The following is an 18,467-nucleotide window of genomic DNA, read 5'->3' on the forward strand; positions in this document are numbered from 1 at the left end:
GATCAAAACAAATAATAGTGCTCATCAAACTACTCAATGACTTGTTATTACCTATTGAACCTAATTCATGGGATCTCCAATCATATAAATTGAGTTGTCATCATTAGCAGTTTATGTTAAGGGCTTAAGAGACATCTCCCTCGATGTTTATTTTCTATTAGCTTTTTAGCTAGTCCTTTGGTTAAGGAAAATCATGAATCAATAGTTATTTCTCAATTCTCATATTTTGATCATATTAATACTAGGTACCCCCACATTTTTGTGATCACACTAATAATAGTTCAATTTGACTATTCAATTAATTCAAGTTAGTTCACAGAAACACGAACCAATGTCAATACTATGGTTATATGTCTACTGTCTATTATCCACTTGGATATTGCACTACAAAATTACACATATATGTGCATTAATTACCATGGTAAAAGGAATTGCAAGTTTTTTTCTTTTTTTTCTTTTTAATAATTTTCAATATATGCAACTTTTTTCCTTCTAAAATAGATAATAACATTCAACTTTAAGATTGTTGGAAATATAATAGAAGGAAAAATATTGACTAATAAAATTAATATTAAATAAAAATACAAATACTTATTAGAAGTTGAGGCGTGGAAGGACCATTATCTTTAAAGCCGATTTCACACCTACGAAAAATATTTCTCGGTGTATATAATCATTGCGTGCACAACCTCCAAGATTACTCAGCTAACTTGGTTTTGTGTACGCTTGCAAACACTAGAACTTTAGGAGATGAAGTGTTATTTAATTACCCAACAAAATATAAATCTCAAAATAGAGTAGAATATAGAGTTGTTTTGAAGAAGAAAAACGTATCTTGAAATGAAGTTAGATCATAATTTATATAACTAAAATTAATTATAACTTCCAGTATCATAAATACAAAATGTTAAAGTAGTAGCTGACATTTTAAAATTTTTAAAGTTAATATATTAAATTTAACATATACTTAATTAAAATAAAAATCGATGACTATTATATATTATTTATTAAATAGATAGTTTTTTTAATTTAAAATATCCAACATAAATATCAACAGTGAGGTCTTCATGATTTCCCTTTGTCTAATGCTATGTTTAATACATTGTTTTGAGGTGACTTTAGTGTGATTTCCCTTCTGTATTCTAGTGATTGGGAGGACATCTTTCCCAATCTTACAGTAAATTTTCTTGATCTTGTCCTTGTGCCTTCTGGTTAATGAGGTTGTGGAGGGTGTCAAGAGAAGAAAGAAGCAGAGCATAACCTTTAAGCTGCATTTTGAGGTGTATTAAAGGGTTGGCGTTTTTTGGAAAGGATCTTAGGAAGAGTATTGAGCCTAGGTAGCAAGTTTGGATTATGGATCACCTTTCTTTTTCCTGTGCTTCTGTGAATATGAATGGAGAACCAAAGACGTGGTTTTCAGCATCAAGGGGCGCAAGGCATGGGCATCGTTCTCTTTATTTTTGTTTGTTGATGTATTAGAATATGATGATGGAGAGGGCCACTGGTAGGGGTTGTGTACAAGGTATTGTTGAAAGGTAAGCATGGAGAGACTATCTCTGCAGTTTTCCATTCATTTCTTGTCTGATGACAGGTCATATTTTCGTAATACTCTCACTATTTTTGAGTTAGTTTCAAGGCTTAAGATTAATTTTGGTAAATGTTGTCTAGATGCTATTAATTTGAGTCCAAAGATGGCATCTAGGCATGCCGCTCTTGTGGGTTGTGGCATTTCGTAGCAGCCTTCGACTTATTTAGGAATTCCATTAGGTGGGAATCCTTGTTCTGGGAGATTTTGGGACCTAGTGGTTGCTAAGGCACCTAACAGCATGTTTGGTTTGCTGAATGGAATGAGATAGGAAAGGAATGGCATGAAAATTTGAATGGGGGCATGATTAAATAAAGTGAAAATTTTGATTCCATTCCTCCTGATTCCATTTTATTCCTATGTACCAAATGTGCAGGTAAATGTCATAAAATAGGTGGAGGAGGGCACACTCTCTTTGAGAGATCACATACTTTAATCCATGCATGTCTTTTTTGATTTCCCTTGTATTTTTACCCTAGCTTAAGATTCCAGCACATGTTGCTAACAAACTTGAGTATAATAAGAGAAAAAATATTCTTTCCTTGAGCAGGTGATGGGAGGGATCATCTTGTGAGTCAGGAGAGCTTTTGCAAGTTTTAGGAAGAGGGGGACTTGGGTCTGACAATTTGGTATCTAAAAACATTGCTTTGGTTATCAGGTTTTCCTTTGGAAATTGGTTCTCTTTGGCATGAAGTAATCAAAAGAAAATTTGGTTAGCAACAGAATGGGTATGACATTAATAATATTGCATCCAATCTCATGATAGGCCACGTAAATTCTTTTCACAGGTAAACAATTTCTCCTTCCATGTGCCAAATATAAAGTGGGGAATGGTCGCAAGTTTTGATTTTGGAAGGTCATTTGGCTTGGTCAAGTTTGTTTTTTGGTGGCTTTTCTTTTCATCTTTTTGTCTTACTTTGCGTCCTGAGGCACCTTTTTTTTTTTTCCTCTTTTCCCATTACTAGTGGTAACTGGGGACAGAGGTTCTTCACAACTGAGTTTGTTGGATTTTCATCAGCATTTTTTTTGTGGGAATGTTAGGATTTAGTGTTTGGGTAATTACGGGGTTTTTTCTCATAAATATTTTCATTCTAATCCAGTTTAGAGTTCTCATACATTTCCCCTTGCCAAACAAGTGATTGAGAGTCCAGCATTTGAGTGAAAAGCCATTTTTTTAATAGAATTAACACCAACAATCAGAATAGAAGAACAGATACGGCGGTCTCTCTTGATATAAATGCTGTGTTGCACTAGTAGTGAGCATGATGTTTATTTATTTCTTCACTGCTCTATGGCTTAGGAGGCAATTGTTTGATCAAAGTATTCTCCAAAATAGAGGTTATGTCTAAATCAATTTCCTAAATATACGAACCAGTCAAACATTGGAGTGTTTGGTGGCTGTCTTAAATTTTCTAAAATTAGTATGACCAATCAAACATGGCAACATATTTGATTCAGTTAGACCGAAAATTCAGAGGTCTCTTCCATTATAAGAAATAAAAATGATGAAAAAGCCCCAACAACCAAATGAAACCCTTTCTCTCGCTATCCACACTGCCTTACCTTGAACCCCTCGCCACCCAAGTTGCCATTGACACCACCTTGCACCATTGGCTGCTATTGCCCATGTCAACCCTTTTCATGTCTTCTATATACTTTCCACTTCTTCATTTAGTTATATTATTTTTTATTTATAAATATTAATTTATTATTTATAAATATATGATAAGAAAAATATTATTTTTTATTAAATTAAAACCTTTGATTTATATAATTATCTCTTAATTCTACTATATAATTTTGATCTAAACAAATCCAGTTAAAATTGAAAAACAAGAAATATTCAAATATTAGATGCCAAACAATAATTTGTACTCAAATTCAATGACAAGTTCAAGTTAAATTTCAGAACTAGTTCACAAATTTGAATTAAATGTTTATCACTTTAACTCAATTTTAACAAAAAGTAGTGTATATGGAACAAACTATTTTGTTTGCTGGGACAGTGTTTGGTTTGTTCCCATCATTTGGAGGATTTGTTGAATGGATTTAGAGGTTTTGGGAGGCAAAATAGTGCAAGGATTTTATGGCATAATACCATTTTGTCTGTTATACAGATAGATTGGTTGGGGAAAAACTCTCGGATTTCTAGATATCACATTTCAGATTTGATTAGATCTGAGAAAGAATTGTGCTTTTTGCTTCCATCTGGGCTTTCTCTACACGGTGGTTTTTTTTAAGATAACAAAAACCTCATTAATGCAAGAAAAGGAAAAAAAAAAAAAAAATTACAGGAAAAAGAGGGCAAGCCAATCCTCCTCCATAGCAAAAAAAGAAAAAAGGAAAAAATAAACAAAGTATTCACATCAGCGCTGCCTTCCAATCCCTTTAGATACCAGACAGCGAAATACCCTTAAAACCCCCAAAAGAATAAGCCCAAAATGCAGCCAAAAATGAAGCTTTCTACCAAATCAAATGCGTTGGAATCCTCTGACTTCTAATTATCCTAGTTTTCCTTTCATGCCAAAGAGTCCACGATACAGAAAAAAAACAACACAAAACCAAAGCTTTTTCTTTTTACCAATATGAAATCATAAGTAGTCTTTGAAGGCATTCCTATGAATACCACTCTCTATTCATGTATGCCAAAAGGAACCAGACTCTAAAAGGAATCTCCATAACAATTTGAGGATGATGGATTGGATAAACAGCAGCAGAGTAAGGATGGGGTTTTGCCCACTCTTGTGGAGGAGATAAATGGGAAGGATTTAGAAGTGCAACAATTGATGGATGAGATGGGCTTGTGGCTATCTGATTCCGGAGGTACCAAAGTTTGATCGGATGAGGGCAAAATAAAAATGAAAAAGGGGGGCCAGAAGGAATTAGCAAATCTGCAGTGTTCAATGAATTACGATGGAAAGGGCTTAAGGAGGGTTTTCTCATATAGTTTTTTTTTTTAGTGAGATTTTTTTTCATCTGTTGTCTGTCTTTTTTTATCAAGGATTTCTTGTCCTCTTTTAGGTAGTAAACCCTTTTCCTTTCTTAATACATCATTTTTTTTATCATAAAAAGAGGGCCCAGTTGTCGGTCACAAGCCCAAACCAAGCATGTTAGTGTCTCATACATCTTAGAATTTCTACAAACCCTAAGGTTTCCTATTAAAGGGATCATATTCTGTTTGGGAAAAAGAAAAGACAAAAATTTCTCTCCACTTTCAAACCTATGCTATTGAGGCTTCACTTTTGCAACCTCTATGAAGAAGAACAATAGAAATCCTAGCTATCATAAAGGCTTTAAAGCTCCAATAGCTAAGAATTCGCACTCCAAACCCAAGACCACTCCAAATCTTACCAAGCAGAGGAAGAACATCAGGCCACAGGCATTTCTTCTAGATGTTAACTAATCTTCTAAACATCCTTTGTGAATAAGCATTTGGCTGTTGAGATCCTACTAATTTCACTGGGAAAATCATCAATTCTTTCGAGAATAAGCTATAGGCCCTCAGATCAAAGAGATTCCAAGGAGATAATAGAAAACCAGATTGTACCTCATTCTTTTATTAATATAAGTTGCATATCTGTAAATCAATTTCAGCTGCTGGACTTTTCGACATGAAATTTGTGTTTGCCATAGCAAATTAAGAAATACTCAATCGACAAGCCAACAGTTTCTCTCTCGTTTGTCCTAATATTTCTTAAATGCCACTAGCTCGGCACCCTTGATCATTTCTTCTTTGTTGAACAATTTACTTAATAATCTCCCAATTGGCCCACCCTTATTCTTATCCCAATGTCACCATCAGAAAAAAGAATGGGAACAGCTGACACAAGAAAACTTCAATAAAAATACAGAAGGAAAAAAAAAGGGGGGGGGGGTGTTGGAATTTTTTAAGGAGGGAGTCAATACCCAACAAACCAACTGCCAGCAGGCTGACACTGCAGTTGTCAGCTCAGTTAACTTCTTATTCTTCCTGCTTGTTGAATAACAGATAGAGAAGTCAAGAAAATCAAAGGGTAGTTTATGAGTACCTGAAAACACCAAGTCAAGTTAGTTTGACTTGGACCCCCAATATTTTGATCCTCAGAGGAATATTTTGACTGCCTATTTTGACTACATCTAGGAAGAATATGATTCCACAAGATTTTGAAGAATATTAAAAAGAAATTGAATAGGTCTGCAATAAGTTGAATTTTTTTCTTGGATATTTCAGAATTTGGAGGAAAATTTAATCTGTCAACAGAAAAATTAGTGTCAATTGGATTTTATCTGAGAATTAGTGATACTTTGTATAGCTACAACAAGAAACAAAATATTTCTGTGAGAAATTGAAAGTTTGCCATGAAAATTTGTTTGATTCAGCAAATTAAAAGAAAAATTGCTCAAGGATTCTCTAATAAGGCCATATGGACTGGTATGTGCTTCTACTCCCTTCTAAATTAATTCAATTTTCTTATCTAATTATGAGTTTGCAGAGGGGCCATACTTTTGTGTATTCCTCATACTCACTCTTCAATCCCTTTGATTTTGATTGTCATTCAAACACTCACTTTTTCATAGATTGGCTAGTCAACATAAAAAGTTATTTTTATAGGTATTTCCAATGATAGATTGAATATTGCGGTGAGAAATTGAAATTCTTCTATGAAAATTCATTTAGAATCTTTAGATTCCTCGAACTAAAAGAAACAGCTCAAGGATTCTCTGGTGAGACCACATGGAGTTTGGTCTGTGCTTGTACTCCCCTATAAAATTAATTTACTTTTGTTATCTAACTGTGAGTTGGCACAGGGTCTATACTTTGTGTATTCCCTCATACTTGCTCTTCAGTCCCTTTGATTTTGATACCTGTTCAAACCCTCACATGTTCATACACTGTGCTAGTCAACATAGAAAATTGTTTTGATTGGTATGGATTTTCTAACTGCCAATCCATCCAATTTACTCAATCAAAGCTTATTGGATTGGCAAAAGAATATTGGCAAAAGACTGAGAAAGAGACAGTATTTTTGAGATTTGGTAAAAAGAATGAAAGGGGCATAAAGTATTTTGGAGAACCACTAGATACCAATTGATCTTAAATAAAATACCTTTCGAAAAAGAAATATATCCCTCCTTATTGGAGACAATTAATGGTATAACTATAAACAACTATCTTCTATTTTGCTCGAGTATTTTGCTAAATGTAATGATCTTTGGGTTTGATACAAATTAGATTATAAAGAATGTCACTGTGTTCCAAAAAGGGTTAAGACAATAAATGAAGAATCAAATTCCTTCACAAAACCCAAAGACTTATATCACTTCACTTGAGGTATATCACATAGCTTTGGAAGCTAAAAGATTCCTTCAGGTTTCCAATCATAAGAACATCACCTGTAATGTCAGGGAGTTTCCTTGGCCAATAGCAAGTTCAAATGGTAGCCATGACCTAGTCCAAAAAGTTCAGGAAATGGCTTAACTTGCTCATTGAAGATAACTACCCCCTTGTTTCAAGTTATCATGTGATTTTTACATAATGATCACAACTACATTAATGATTTGCATATTGTTAGTGCACAATTTACTGACTCTTCAATGGGCACGAGTCATAAGTCTTATTATCAAGATGAGTCCCTAGACTTCTCTCTAGTGACCCTAGACACGGTTTATGCTTCTTCTACACCAGAGATGAACCATGACCTGTCACCAAACTTAATTGTTGACAACAGGGAAAATGCTCATTAATGACTCAATTATTGAGCCATAATTGTGTGTTCTTAACCCAAAGAATAAGCTGCAATTGTCTGCTCTATATTTTATCAACTATTCTTCAATTCATTAATTATTCCCTTGAGATGATTTCTCCTCCACCACATGCTCCTTTTCCCTCCATATATTCCTATTAGATTACCACTTTATCTAAAAGCTTGACTAGATTGTGGCCCAACAACGTAAATCAAGCCTTGATAACACTCCCCATGTGCAGCGCAATCACATGTGGAGAGAGAAACAAAAAATGAATAACTCCAGGAACATGCTAAATTTTAGACAAACTTACAATAGACACATCCAAAGACTTAAGCCCAGGCAACCAGGCTTTAATACCATATTAGATAATCACTTTACCTAAAATCTTAAGTTGCTAGGTTTTCTCACAATGCTTGACTATGAACCAAATGCATACATACTTGAGCCATTAGATTTGGATCTTTAATTGGTTTCTTATTTGGAAGACAAGTTGCTTTATCATAGGGCATACGAGCCTTTTATGATGCTTGCAGGGGAGCTCCAATATTCAGGTACTAGTTCCAGTTTGCTCTCCAATACTTTTTCCATCCATAGTATGGATGACGTGAAGCTTTTTGGTGATGCTTCTTAAAATCTATTTGATCCGTTCCCATGAGGATTGATGATGCGGTGCAATTCTTGCCATATCCTGATTTTGCCTCCTTTGATAGCTGTCCAGATTATATAGTCGTTACTAATACATTTCAGAACTCAAAGGCTGAGTTTCCCCAACAAGGGGAATCTGATGGGGGGCCCTGTTTGAATGATTCTAGGCAATTATATTCTGCTTGAACATTTAGAAATTAGGGGGTTATTTTAATCTGAGAAATTTCAGTTATTTTGGGTTTATTTTGATATTTTAATCATTTAGGAGTTAATTCATAATTTTAGAATATTTTATCTTTTAGGTTTCTTATTTACCCACAATAAAGGCTTATTTTATAGAAGTAAGACATTATTTACTAGGATGATTAATTGGTTCTTTTGCCCCAGAAGCCCCTTTCTCTTTCTGCCTTCTGTCTCTTAGTTGAGCAACAGTGCCAATACAATAATAAAATAATAAATTTTAAAGAAAGACAGCCATGTGGAGCCATATGGCACAATGCTTACAAATGGCATCATAATAAGGAAGACAAGAACATGCCTATATAACAAGAAATTAATGATAAATTTTGCATAAAAAACAAAGCCTCAAATAAAAATCATTATTGAGAGTTTGGATTTCAAACTTTAGATTTGGAATTGCGTGAATTTGAACGGAATTCAATACAATTGTATTGAATTTGTTGACCTCACAAATCTAAATCCAAGAGTTGAACTCTATGCTCCCAAACACAACACAAACTACTTCATGAAATTAACCAAAGTAGAAAAACTCAAAACAAGTTTCAGCTTTGAGCTGAAAATATGGCATAAAATTTGTAACTCTCAGACAATGGTGTAAAACTGTAAAATGTAGCAGCAGTTTTAAAAATCAGAACACATACCTCAGCAAGTTGCACAAAAAGTACATAATAACTCGGTATCTGTAGCAGTTGGACAGTAGTCTCCCTAAATTTAAGTCTATTTCCCAACTATAGTAAATGCATCCTCTATTGCTTGGAGGAATGTGGCAATCTTGTACGTGAAAAAACCCACTAGCATTGGTATCAATTCTAGGGGCATCAAACTGTATTCTGGAACAAGAAACCTGCTCAGAAACAATGTTGTGTCAGCTAGTGAAAAGTAGAGATATAGCAGCTCTAGTTGCCATATTTACTTCCTTTGTCTAGCATATGTACACAAATAACAAACTGCGGCGCTAAATGCAAGATTGAATTTTCCAACTACGTTTAATAGGAATTTTGACATCCCTCAGAAATAAATTCATTCTATTTTGTTTACTGAACTGCGTGAAGGAGTCCATCAGAATGAAGACCCCATTGCAAAGAATTGTGGCCATCGGTAACAATGGCAAAATAATGCAAAAAAATATCATCTCTTGACATACCGGACATGGTTCAATGTGTCATAACAAATGGGGTAATCTCAGGTATCACGTAACTTTCTCATTTCAAACAATTTGGAACACATAACAGAATGATTACATTTCCATGAGACGTCCAACAGTCCATCCACCCCCTAAACAGGCATTAAATTCTCTAAAATGCACAAATCTTTTGCAGACAATGTGCAATAAGCCGTTCAACAATACAGTAAACTATACACATGATCTTGAGAACCTAACCACCCTAGCAAAGATAGTCTTGATAACACAATGAACAAACTACATGTTTAATCAATCCAGTAAACCAAATGTACAAGCAATCCTGCAAATGATATTTAAACCATGAGCACTCAAAATCAAATGCAAAAGATTCCATAAAGTTATGAATCAGAGAGGCAACATTCTATGGGGAAGATAAAGATGAAAACTGTGAAAACACAAATTTGGCGAAGACAATCTTATGAATAAATCATTAAAAAAATAAAATAATAAACAACATCAGACCAACAGGAAAAAGGAAAATTTTGAAAGTTTCAAAGATATTTAAAGAAATAATCGCAAAGATCGATAGGATTTCAGAGAAAGATGCCCTAAGCAACTTAAAACTAAGAATAGCATGTTAGTATTGATACTTTACCCATTCCACCGGTTAAAGATCATGACCAACACAACAGGAATCAATAGCCTTGGCTGCATAACTGCTCCTCTGCAAGTGAATCTTCAGTCAGCTACTGGAAACTGATCATGTTTACATTCTAGCTAGAAAAGGAGATAAGAAGACAGGAAATGTGTATGTATTTATATATCATATATCATATATCAAATATCATATATCATATTTTTTCTTCGGCTTCAGTCATATAATGAATTAAAATTCCTTTATGCACAAAAATATACTGCCCAATAACAAGGCTCACCCATGGCGATCGACAACAATTACTTGCATATAATCCAGTCGACTATATTCCTTCCTAATCATTAAAAAATGATTATTATTCCAAATCATCCATTGTTCTGACAAATGGAAAATAAATTCAAAAAAGCACTCTTGAGGGGGAATCATTCATACAATCATGGACTGTACACGGTTAACACCATCCAACTCCAACCACATATTTGGTATGTAGGAATGGAATGAATATAAGGAATGGAAACAAATTTATCACTCATATGATTTTTCATTCCATTCCCACCCTATTCCACTCCACGAACCAAACCTGACAAGAACATACCTCTCTTTTGTCTTTTTCCTTTTAATGTGCATAAGCAGGACTGAACACAACCCTTTGCTGAGCATTGAAGTTGCATTTACTTTAGAAAGGCCTGACCAGCTTTTAGCTATTATATGCACGGGGAACCTAACACAAGTTTAAACATAGATGAAGAAAAACTAATTTTATCTGCTCCAAATGTGTAAGAACTTGTACTTGTTTGCAAATATTATTACAGGCCCCATACAAGTACAGCATTCTACATTTTTTGACATCACATTGTTTTGATTTTACTAAGCCAAATTTTGGCTATGCGGGCACAAAATTTCAATCCTCCACTAATCAGATAATAGAAAATCAAGCATAAATCATGTTCTCCAATGAAAAACTTTATCCCTGTAATCAGGGATCCACTTTGGGAGCATTCTACCTTGCAACTGTACTGGATCCATTTCCCAATTGGAGAAGAAGAAGCCGGACCCATCTTTGCTGCAGATTACAGGCAAGGATGAGGTGCATGCTGCAGAGCAAAAGGTAGTGTGCAATAGCAAGGGCTGCTGTCGTTATGAGTGCAGGAGGCGGGCTGATGTCTCTGTGTCATTAGATGAGGTGCATGCTGCAGAGCAAAAAGGTAGCGTACAATAGCAAGGGCTGCTGCCGTTACGAGTGTGGGAGGTGGGCTGATGTCTCTGTGTCATCAGTGGGATAGGGCCGCTATTGTGACAAGATCCTTGAGGTTCTTTTGGCTAATGCTGTTTTGTTTTGGCTTTTTCTTTGTTTTCGGGGGGGGGGGGGGGGGGGGGGGGGAGCGTGTTTGACTAACAGTAAAGGTGATGTGATGCAGGGGATAAGATCAATGCTAAGGGAAGTTCTTTTGAAAATGATCTTTGCAATAAGATTTACTTTTGTCAAAGCACTGGTAAGGAAGGTGTAAGTACAGAAAAAAGTTTGGAGTCCAAGCAAGGTGATTTTGCTGGGATATTGAAAAAAATATTTAAGAAGTAATGCTGAGCCAGCTTGTGTGTTGTGGACTCTTTGAATGGTAAAAAAGGTGATACGAATGGGAGGAATAGCAAAGGAAAGGAGAAGAAAAAATGGGGTGATGTGTCAAACAGCGACAGAGATGACACAATTCAGCTTGATCATGATGGTGGTCTGCTTCTGGATGAGTTTCAGGAACAATATGGCTCGAGTCTGATTCATCTAATTTACTTAGAAATTTATTGTATGTTCATCCATCTCCAATAGAAGGTTGAAGGGTGTTCCTATATTTTAGGATGATGGGAATGGGTATGGAGCAGCAGTATAAGGACGGGATTCTGCCAACTGTGGAGGAGATTAATGGGAAGGATCTAGAAGCTCAACAACTGCTGGATAAGATGGGTCTATGGTTGTCTCATCCTAGAGTTCATGAAGTTTATTTGGATCAGGACAAAAGAAAGATGAAGACAGGATGGGAATTGGCTAGCCTGTGGTGTTCAGTGAATTATAATGGGAAAGGTTTCAAGATGGGCTGGATCCCCACATTGTTACATTTCATTTAGGATTAGGAACAGCATAATCAGGCCTGCTTTTTACATATTTTTCATTATTTGCAATCCTATTAACCTCTTTGGGCTTCTATTGAATCGAGAAATAGGTTTGACTGTCCATCTTATATATATATATAAAATCAAAACAATTTTATGTCTGACTCGGACCTATATGACATGAATGATATCACACTAGATTGATATCATGTTAATAGAAATATTCCAACACTCCACCTTTGTCATATATTCCAAACATCACACTAGATTGAATCATGTTCATGGAATACAATTCACTTTCTTATCTAGTTCTTTCCATTTTCCAAAGGCTACTCAATCCTTACTCCCCCAGCCCACTTTCAACCACTTCCTCATCTTGCTTGACACAAGAGGAATCAGGTAGGGTCCAACCCCCTTTTGATTTGAGAACAAGTGGCTTAATCATGAAGGTTTTGGTGATCTGATCAAGAACTGGTGGCATTCCATGCAGATTGAAGGGCAGGCCAGCTATGTGATTGATTGCCTATAAATTAAAAATTTTGAAAGAGAAACTGAACTGGCAGAATGAAAATGTCTTTAGCAATGTCAACCTTAAGAAGAATGAGTTGGATGACCAAGAGTTTGGAGGGAGCCTGAATTCTGAGAATAGATCCAAAAGTGTTGCCTTAAAAGAGCCCTTGCCAAGGTCATCACAGCAGAGGAAATATCTTGGAGGCAAAAATCTAGGGCCCTTTGGTTAAAGGCTGGGGACAGGAACACTTGATTTTTCCACCAAGCTGCTAATGAGCATCGAAGATAGAACTTGATGACAAAAGTTGAAGTGGGGGGGCGAACTCCTGTTGGAGGATGGGGCAATTAAAAGGGCTGCCTGCAAATTTTACAGAAATTTGTACGCTAAACAGGAACCTTGGAGGCCAACTGTGAACGGTATTTTCTTTAAAAATCTGAGCTTATCCATGGCTCAGTGGCTCGAGAGACCCTTCAAGCAAGAGGAAATAGTTTCAGCTCTAAAGAGCTGCCATGAGGACAAAGCCCCAAGCCCTGATGGTTTCAACATGGCTTTCTTTCAAAAGAATTAGGACACGCAAGCAAGATATCTTTGGTGTCTTCAATGATTTCCACAGCTCTGGAAAATTTGTAGCTAGCATCAACTCAACCTTTGTCTCATTGATCCTGAAAAATACATGCCTTTATTACAGGCAGACAGATCATGGATGCAGCCTTTATTGCAAATGAGGTTGTTGACACCTATTTGAAGGGAGGAAACAGCGGTTTTGTTTGCCAACGGGATATGGAAAAAGCTTTTGATCACATGAACTGGAATTGTCTACTTCATATTCTCAGAAGGATGGGTTTTGGGGACATTTGATGCAGTTGGATCAATCAATGCATATATACACCCTCTTTTTCAGTGCTCATTAATGGCAGCCCCACGGAGTCCTTCAAATCTTTGCGTGGTTTGCGTCTAGAGGACCCCCTCTCCCCACTTTTGTTTGTCTTGATCATGAAGTGCCTTATTTTAGTCAAAGCCAATGAGGATGGCCTGCTTAAGGAGCTTAGCATTGGGAGGAACAACAAAAGGTCTGCCACCTGATTTTTGCAGATAATACCATTATTTTTAGCAATATTGATCCAGTTCACATCCTTAACCTCCTGCATTCTTCTTGATTTCGAGGCAGTTACAGGTCTTAAGGTGAATTTGGATAAGAGTGAAATCATCTCTATGAGGCCTTGCGATTATGGTCCTTTTCTTGCAAGCATCTTAGGTTACAATCTCGGGGCCTTTCCCATTTCTTACTCGGGCCTACCACTGGGTGCCAAGTTCAAAAACAAGGGTGTTTGGGATCCATTATTGGCAGATTTGAAAGAAAACTGGCTGGATGGAAAAGGAATTATCCTCAAAGGGTGGCAATCTCACGCTCATCAAGATCACCTTAGCCAATCTCCTGATCCGCTTTATGTCTTTGTTCCTCATCCTTAGTGCTGTTGCCAAAAGACTGGAAGGGATCCAAAGAAAATTCCTTTGGGGGAACACAGGAGAGGAGTTCAAGTATCATCTTGTTAAATGGGAAGATGTTAAACAACCTATGAAAAAGGAGGACTTGGCCATAGATCTCTCCTCACTTTCACAAGCCTCTATTAGGAAAATAGCTATCAAAATCATGTTTTAAGAGAAATTATTTCTGGAGGGATGCTATTGCAACTAAATTCAGCTTTAATCATCATGACTGGATTTCCAAAGATGTTACTGAAGGCTATGGCACAGGTGTTTGGAAATTCATCTGGAGAGGATAGGAGAATTTCTTCTCTCACATCCACTTCAGCAATGGTAATGAGGAGGATATATATTTTTTTGGCATGACATTTGTTGTGGTGATTCCCAGCTCAGCTCTACTTTCCCTTCCATTTACAGGCTTGCCTGCGATAAAAATGCCCTCATTTGTCACCATCAGGAAAAAAATAATAATGGGACCTTCTGGAACATACCCCTGATCAGGAATGTTTAGAACTGGGAGATCAAACATTCTTATTCATTTCTACAGCAGCCTTCATTATGTTCGGAGCCAGGTCTCTTCCAATGAGCCTGTTTGGACCTTAAGCAAAGACGGTATTTTCTTGGTCAAGCCTTATTATAATCACCCATGCATGCCAGCACAGTGTGACCAACTTTCCTTGGAAGCTTGTTCGGAAAACAACAGCCCCTGTGAAAGTTGCCTTTTTACCTGGGAGGCTGCTTTGGGGAAAATCCTCACCTTAGACAATCCCCAAAAGAAAGGTTTACCTGTACCTCTAAGAGGTGGAATCGGTGAACCACATCCTTCTCCACTGCTCTTGGACAAGGAATCCCTGGATCCTAGCTTTTTTCATGTTAAGCAGAAATGGATCATGGCAGCTTCAGTTGAGGATGAGATTTGAGCTTGGGAAGGGATCCTCTCCAACAAGTCCAAAAGGAAGGCTATTCCCTGATCCCCCTTGCTAGTTTTTGAGCTGTTTCGAAAGAAAGGAATAGTAGGGCTTTTGTAGGGGAGGTTTCTTCATTGCAGACCTTCTTGATGGCTGGATGGCTATGATATCTGTTTGGCACAGTAGACTGTCTGGGAGAGACTTGGCTGTTATTCTTGATTTCCTTGATGTACTCACTAGATTGGGGTTTTGCTTTTTTTCTTTTGCTGTTCTGTCTGTCCTGCTCGGCATTCCCTGGATGCTCTGTTTTCTCTAATGAATTTCCTTCCATTCGCTGATATAATATATATATATATATATATATATATATATATAGCCTTGTTTTTTTTCTCTTTTTCTGTTTTAGTTTTTTACCCTTTTTCTTGAGGATTTCTAGTTCTCTTCTAGATAATTTCTTCTCCCATCTTTACACAATTTCTTTTTTGATCAAAAAATATATATTCTTTTCCAAGGGGTTTTTCGAGAATAAATAAAATGCCAAGAATTAAAATATTTTTATTTGGTGGTCCCCATGGGCATGGTTCACAATAGGTACTCCTGCCTACTGGATGCTTTGAAATGATGGTAAATTTTCAGAAAATACACAAACCGACATTTAGACATGCACCTTGCTATCCAAAAAAGAAAAACATTTAGACATGCACCCACACCCAAGTCCAAGCACCAGTAAATTATAATGGTCTCATCATAGCTAAAAACTAAAGTGAATAATTTTTCAGCTGCCCATGATATTTACAGTCATTATTGAATAACTTTGGTTCTTGCTATCAAAAAACGAAAAACATTTAGACATGCACGCACACCCAAGTCCAAGCACCAGTAAATTATAATGGCCTCATTGTAGCTAAAAACTAAAGTGAATAATTTTTCAGCTGCCCGTGATATTTACAGTCATTAATGAATGAATAACTTTAGTTAACAACTCCTAGTAGGTATACATGTCATTTATCTGTATATAGCATGATAATGTTATGAAAATATGAAATTCACTGACACACTGTAATAACTAGGAGTGATGTACTGCATACTTGACAAACCCCTTAGCTCCATCTGCAAGAGAATCCACACTACTCCCAAGCATGCGTATGTACGCCAAGGAACCAAGCAATCCAGCACCATAGCTGAACACAAGAAAGCACAGATAAATAGCACATCATTGAGACATAATAATATTAGAGAGAACTATTACTAGTTACTTAGTCTATTTTTACCATATGTCCGTGAGTATCAATCAAGTATGATGTAAATAAGATATATTATAAATAGTGACCTTATAGGTCACACTTGGTTTTGATAATGACAAATACTTGTTGAATTTGATGGCTTTCAAGTTTGTGTGCAGGTTTATATTAGCAAATCAATTGATGGCACATGAAGTAAAACCTGAAAACCCTGAAGATTATTTCTTGTTGTAATTTATATTATATGGATCTATAATAGTAATTAGGATATCGGTCTGTAATAATCTCTGCATGTCATGCATGTAGGTTTTGTAAGTTCAAAATGACTGTAAAATGACCATAAGGACCGAATGACCTTAGAGCACCCTTCGGTCGACCGACGCCGGATTTTGGGACTATCTCAAAACGGCCCTTGAAAAGACCTTAGTGAGACTCTAGGTCCCAACACTCATGCACATATATCATATAGAATTCAGGAGTGTTAAAATTGAATTTAAATTTGAACATTATACAGGAATTTGAGAGAGCTCGGGCGACCGAACCCCAGGAGTTCAAAACTCCTCGGGCACCCGAACTGTTGAGAAGTCAATAGTTGACTTAGGCTCTCGAGCGACCGAACATATTTGTACATACCGTCCACGGGCACCCGAACCCTTCAAAAGGGACATTTTACCAACTCGAGCGACCTAGCTACTTATTTCAAATTGAGCCCCGGGCGACCGAACACACGAGTTCGGGCTACCAAACCTATGACCGGGCACCCGAATTTACGAACAGAGGCTACTGACTTTGATTCAGGCCACCGAACTTGAACTCGGGCGACCAAACTTATTTTAAAAGCTTTTATACATGTGTTTGTTCGGACGACCGAACCACGGTTCAGTCACCCGAACCTCGTCGGGTTAAAAAGTTTTTAACTGAGGTTAAATTTATTAAATGGGGTTAATATTTCCTAAGTGCTTTTAAACTTTTCTAAGAATTCCCTATGGGTCCTAAACGGTTATAATTTTACCCCTGCCTATAAATATAGGCTCATCTGTGAGGATTAGTAACAATTAGCAATTTCATTAGCCAAAAAATCATCCCTTTTCAAAATACACTCTTTGTCCAAATACTCTTAAATTTTCATTCCCTTGATACATTTTGAGATTGAGAGAGCTTATAGAGTGTGCTTGTGATTGCTAGATTTTGCTAAAAACTCTCATTTGCTTGTTTGATTGTGATATTATTTTTGGAGAGTTTAGCTTAGTTTTATCCCACTGATTTCACATTATAAATCATTGCTGGGATAGATTAGCAAGCTTTGGGGTCTTTGCATAGTTGTTGCAAGACTTCCATGACTTTGATTTTTGTTGTGCAAAAATATTTTGAACAAGTCAAAATATATTTCAAACTAGTAGTGTGCATATATCATTGAAGATAATATTCTTAAGCTAGTTTGAATATTTGATTGATATCTTTGGAATCTTGATTAGCTATTGAAATTTACTTTATCTAGTTTCAAAGATATTGCTTGTTTGAACAGTCTTGTGCTTGACTGAGTATAATCATTATATTGAGTGTAGATTGCACATATACACCACTGAGCTTACAATTTTTACATGTTTGGTGTGGATTGATTATTATTTGTGCATATTGGGTTCATATCTGCTTTACATGAAAGCATAATCACCATACCAGTCTTACTGTGAAAAATACTGTTGTATTCCAGATGTGGCCTGAGGGGGCGGTAATTCAGCCTGTAAGGATTGTTAGGGCCTTCTCCGCCCCGCAAGGAGAATTTGTATAGGTTGAGGTCAGTCTTGTGCTAATTGACCTGATTGTATTAGGCGCCACTCCACCCGTTAAGTGAGCCATAGTGAAACCATCGGGCTTGCGAGCTAGAGGCGGGAACGTAGGCACAGTTGGTCAAACCCTGATAATATATCGTGCGTGTCTTTTATTTCCACAATTTATTTTCCGCACTTTCATTTTCAGCACATGTATGTTTTACGTTTAATTCATTATCTGTTATACATGTGTTGATTGGGTTTATAATTATATAGAAAGACCCTAGGTTTGTGTAATACTGTTGTTGGTTAATTTGACCTAGGAGATAAATTTTTAAATACCCAATTCACCCCTCCTCTCTTAGGAATACACCAAGGCTAACATTTTATTTCTTCCTCTTAAGATAGTATCAAAGTAATGATTCTTATAACCCTACAGCCCTAAAGTCATCATCGTCATCATGTACTATGTGTG

At 36.4% G+C, this 18,467-nt stretch overlaps 1 protein-coding gene across 4 annotated transcripts in view; it reads right to left on the reverse strand.

Moving 5' to 3' along the window:
* Positions 1–18,467, reverse strand: part of LOC131148597 (protein CONSERVED ONLY IN THE GREEN LINEAGE 160, chloroplastic) — a 41,414-nt gene that overhangs the window by 814 nt on the left and 22,133 nt on the right. For 2 of the 4 annotated variants that reach the window (XM_058098425.1, XM_058098424.1), the window contains exons 7-8: positions 16,071–16,163; positions 9,976–10,044 (exon numbers count right to left, since the gene is read on the reverse strand). In XM_058098425.1, coding sequence (XP_057954408.1) covers positions 9,976–10,044; positions 16,071–16,163 — 162 coding nt within the window. Of the gene's footprint in view, positions 1–8,834; positions 9,042–9,975; positions 10,045–16,070; positions 16,164–18,467 lie in introns of those variants that run through there. The other 2 variants (XM_058098426.1, XM_058098427.1) reach the window with 2 other exon arrangements.

Source organism: Malania oleifera, chromosome 2 (assembly GCF_029873635.1).
Source record: "Malania oleifera isolate guangnan ecotype guangnan chromosome 2, ASM2987363v1, whole genome shotgun sequence".
Lineage (NCBI taxonomy): Eukaryota > Viridiplantae > Streptophyta > Magnoliopsida > Santalales > Ximeniaceae > Malania > Malania oleifera.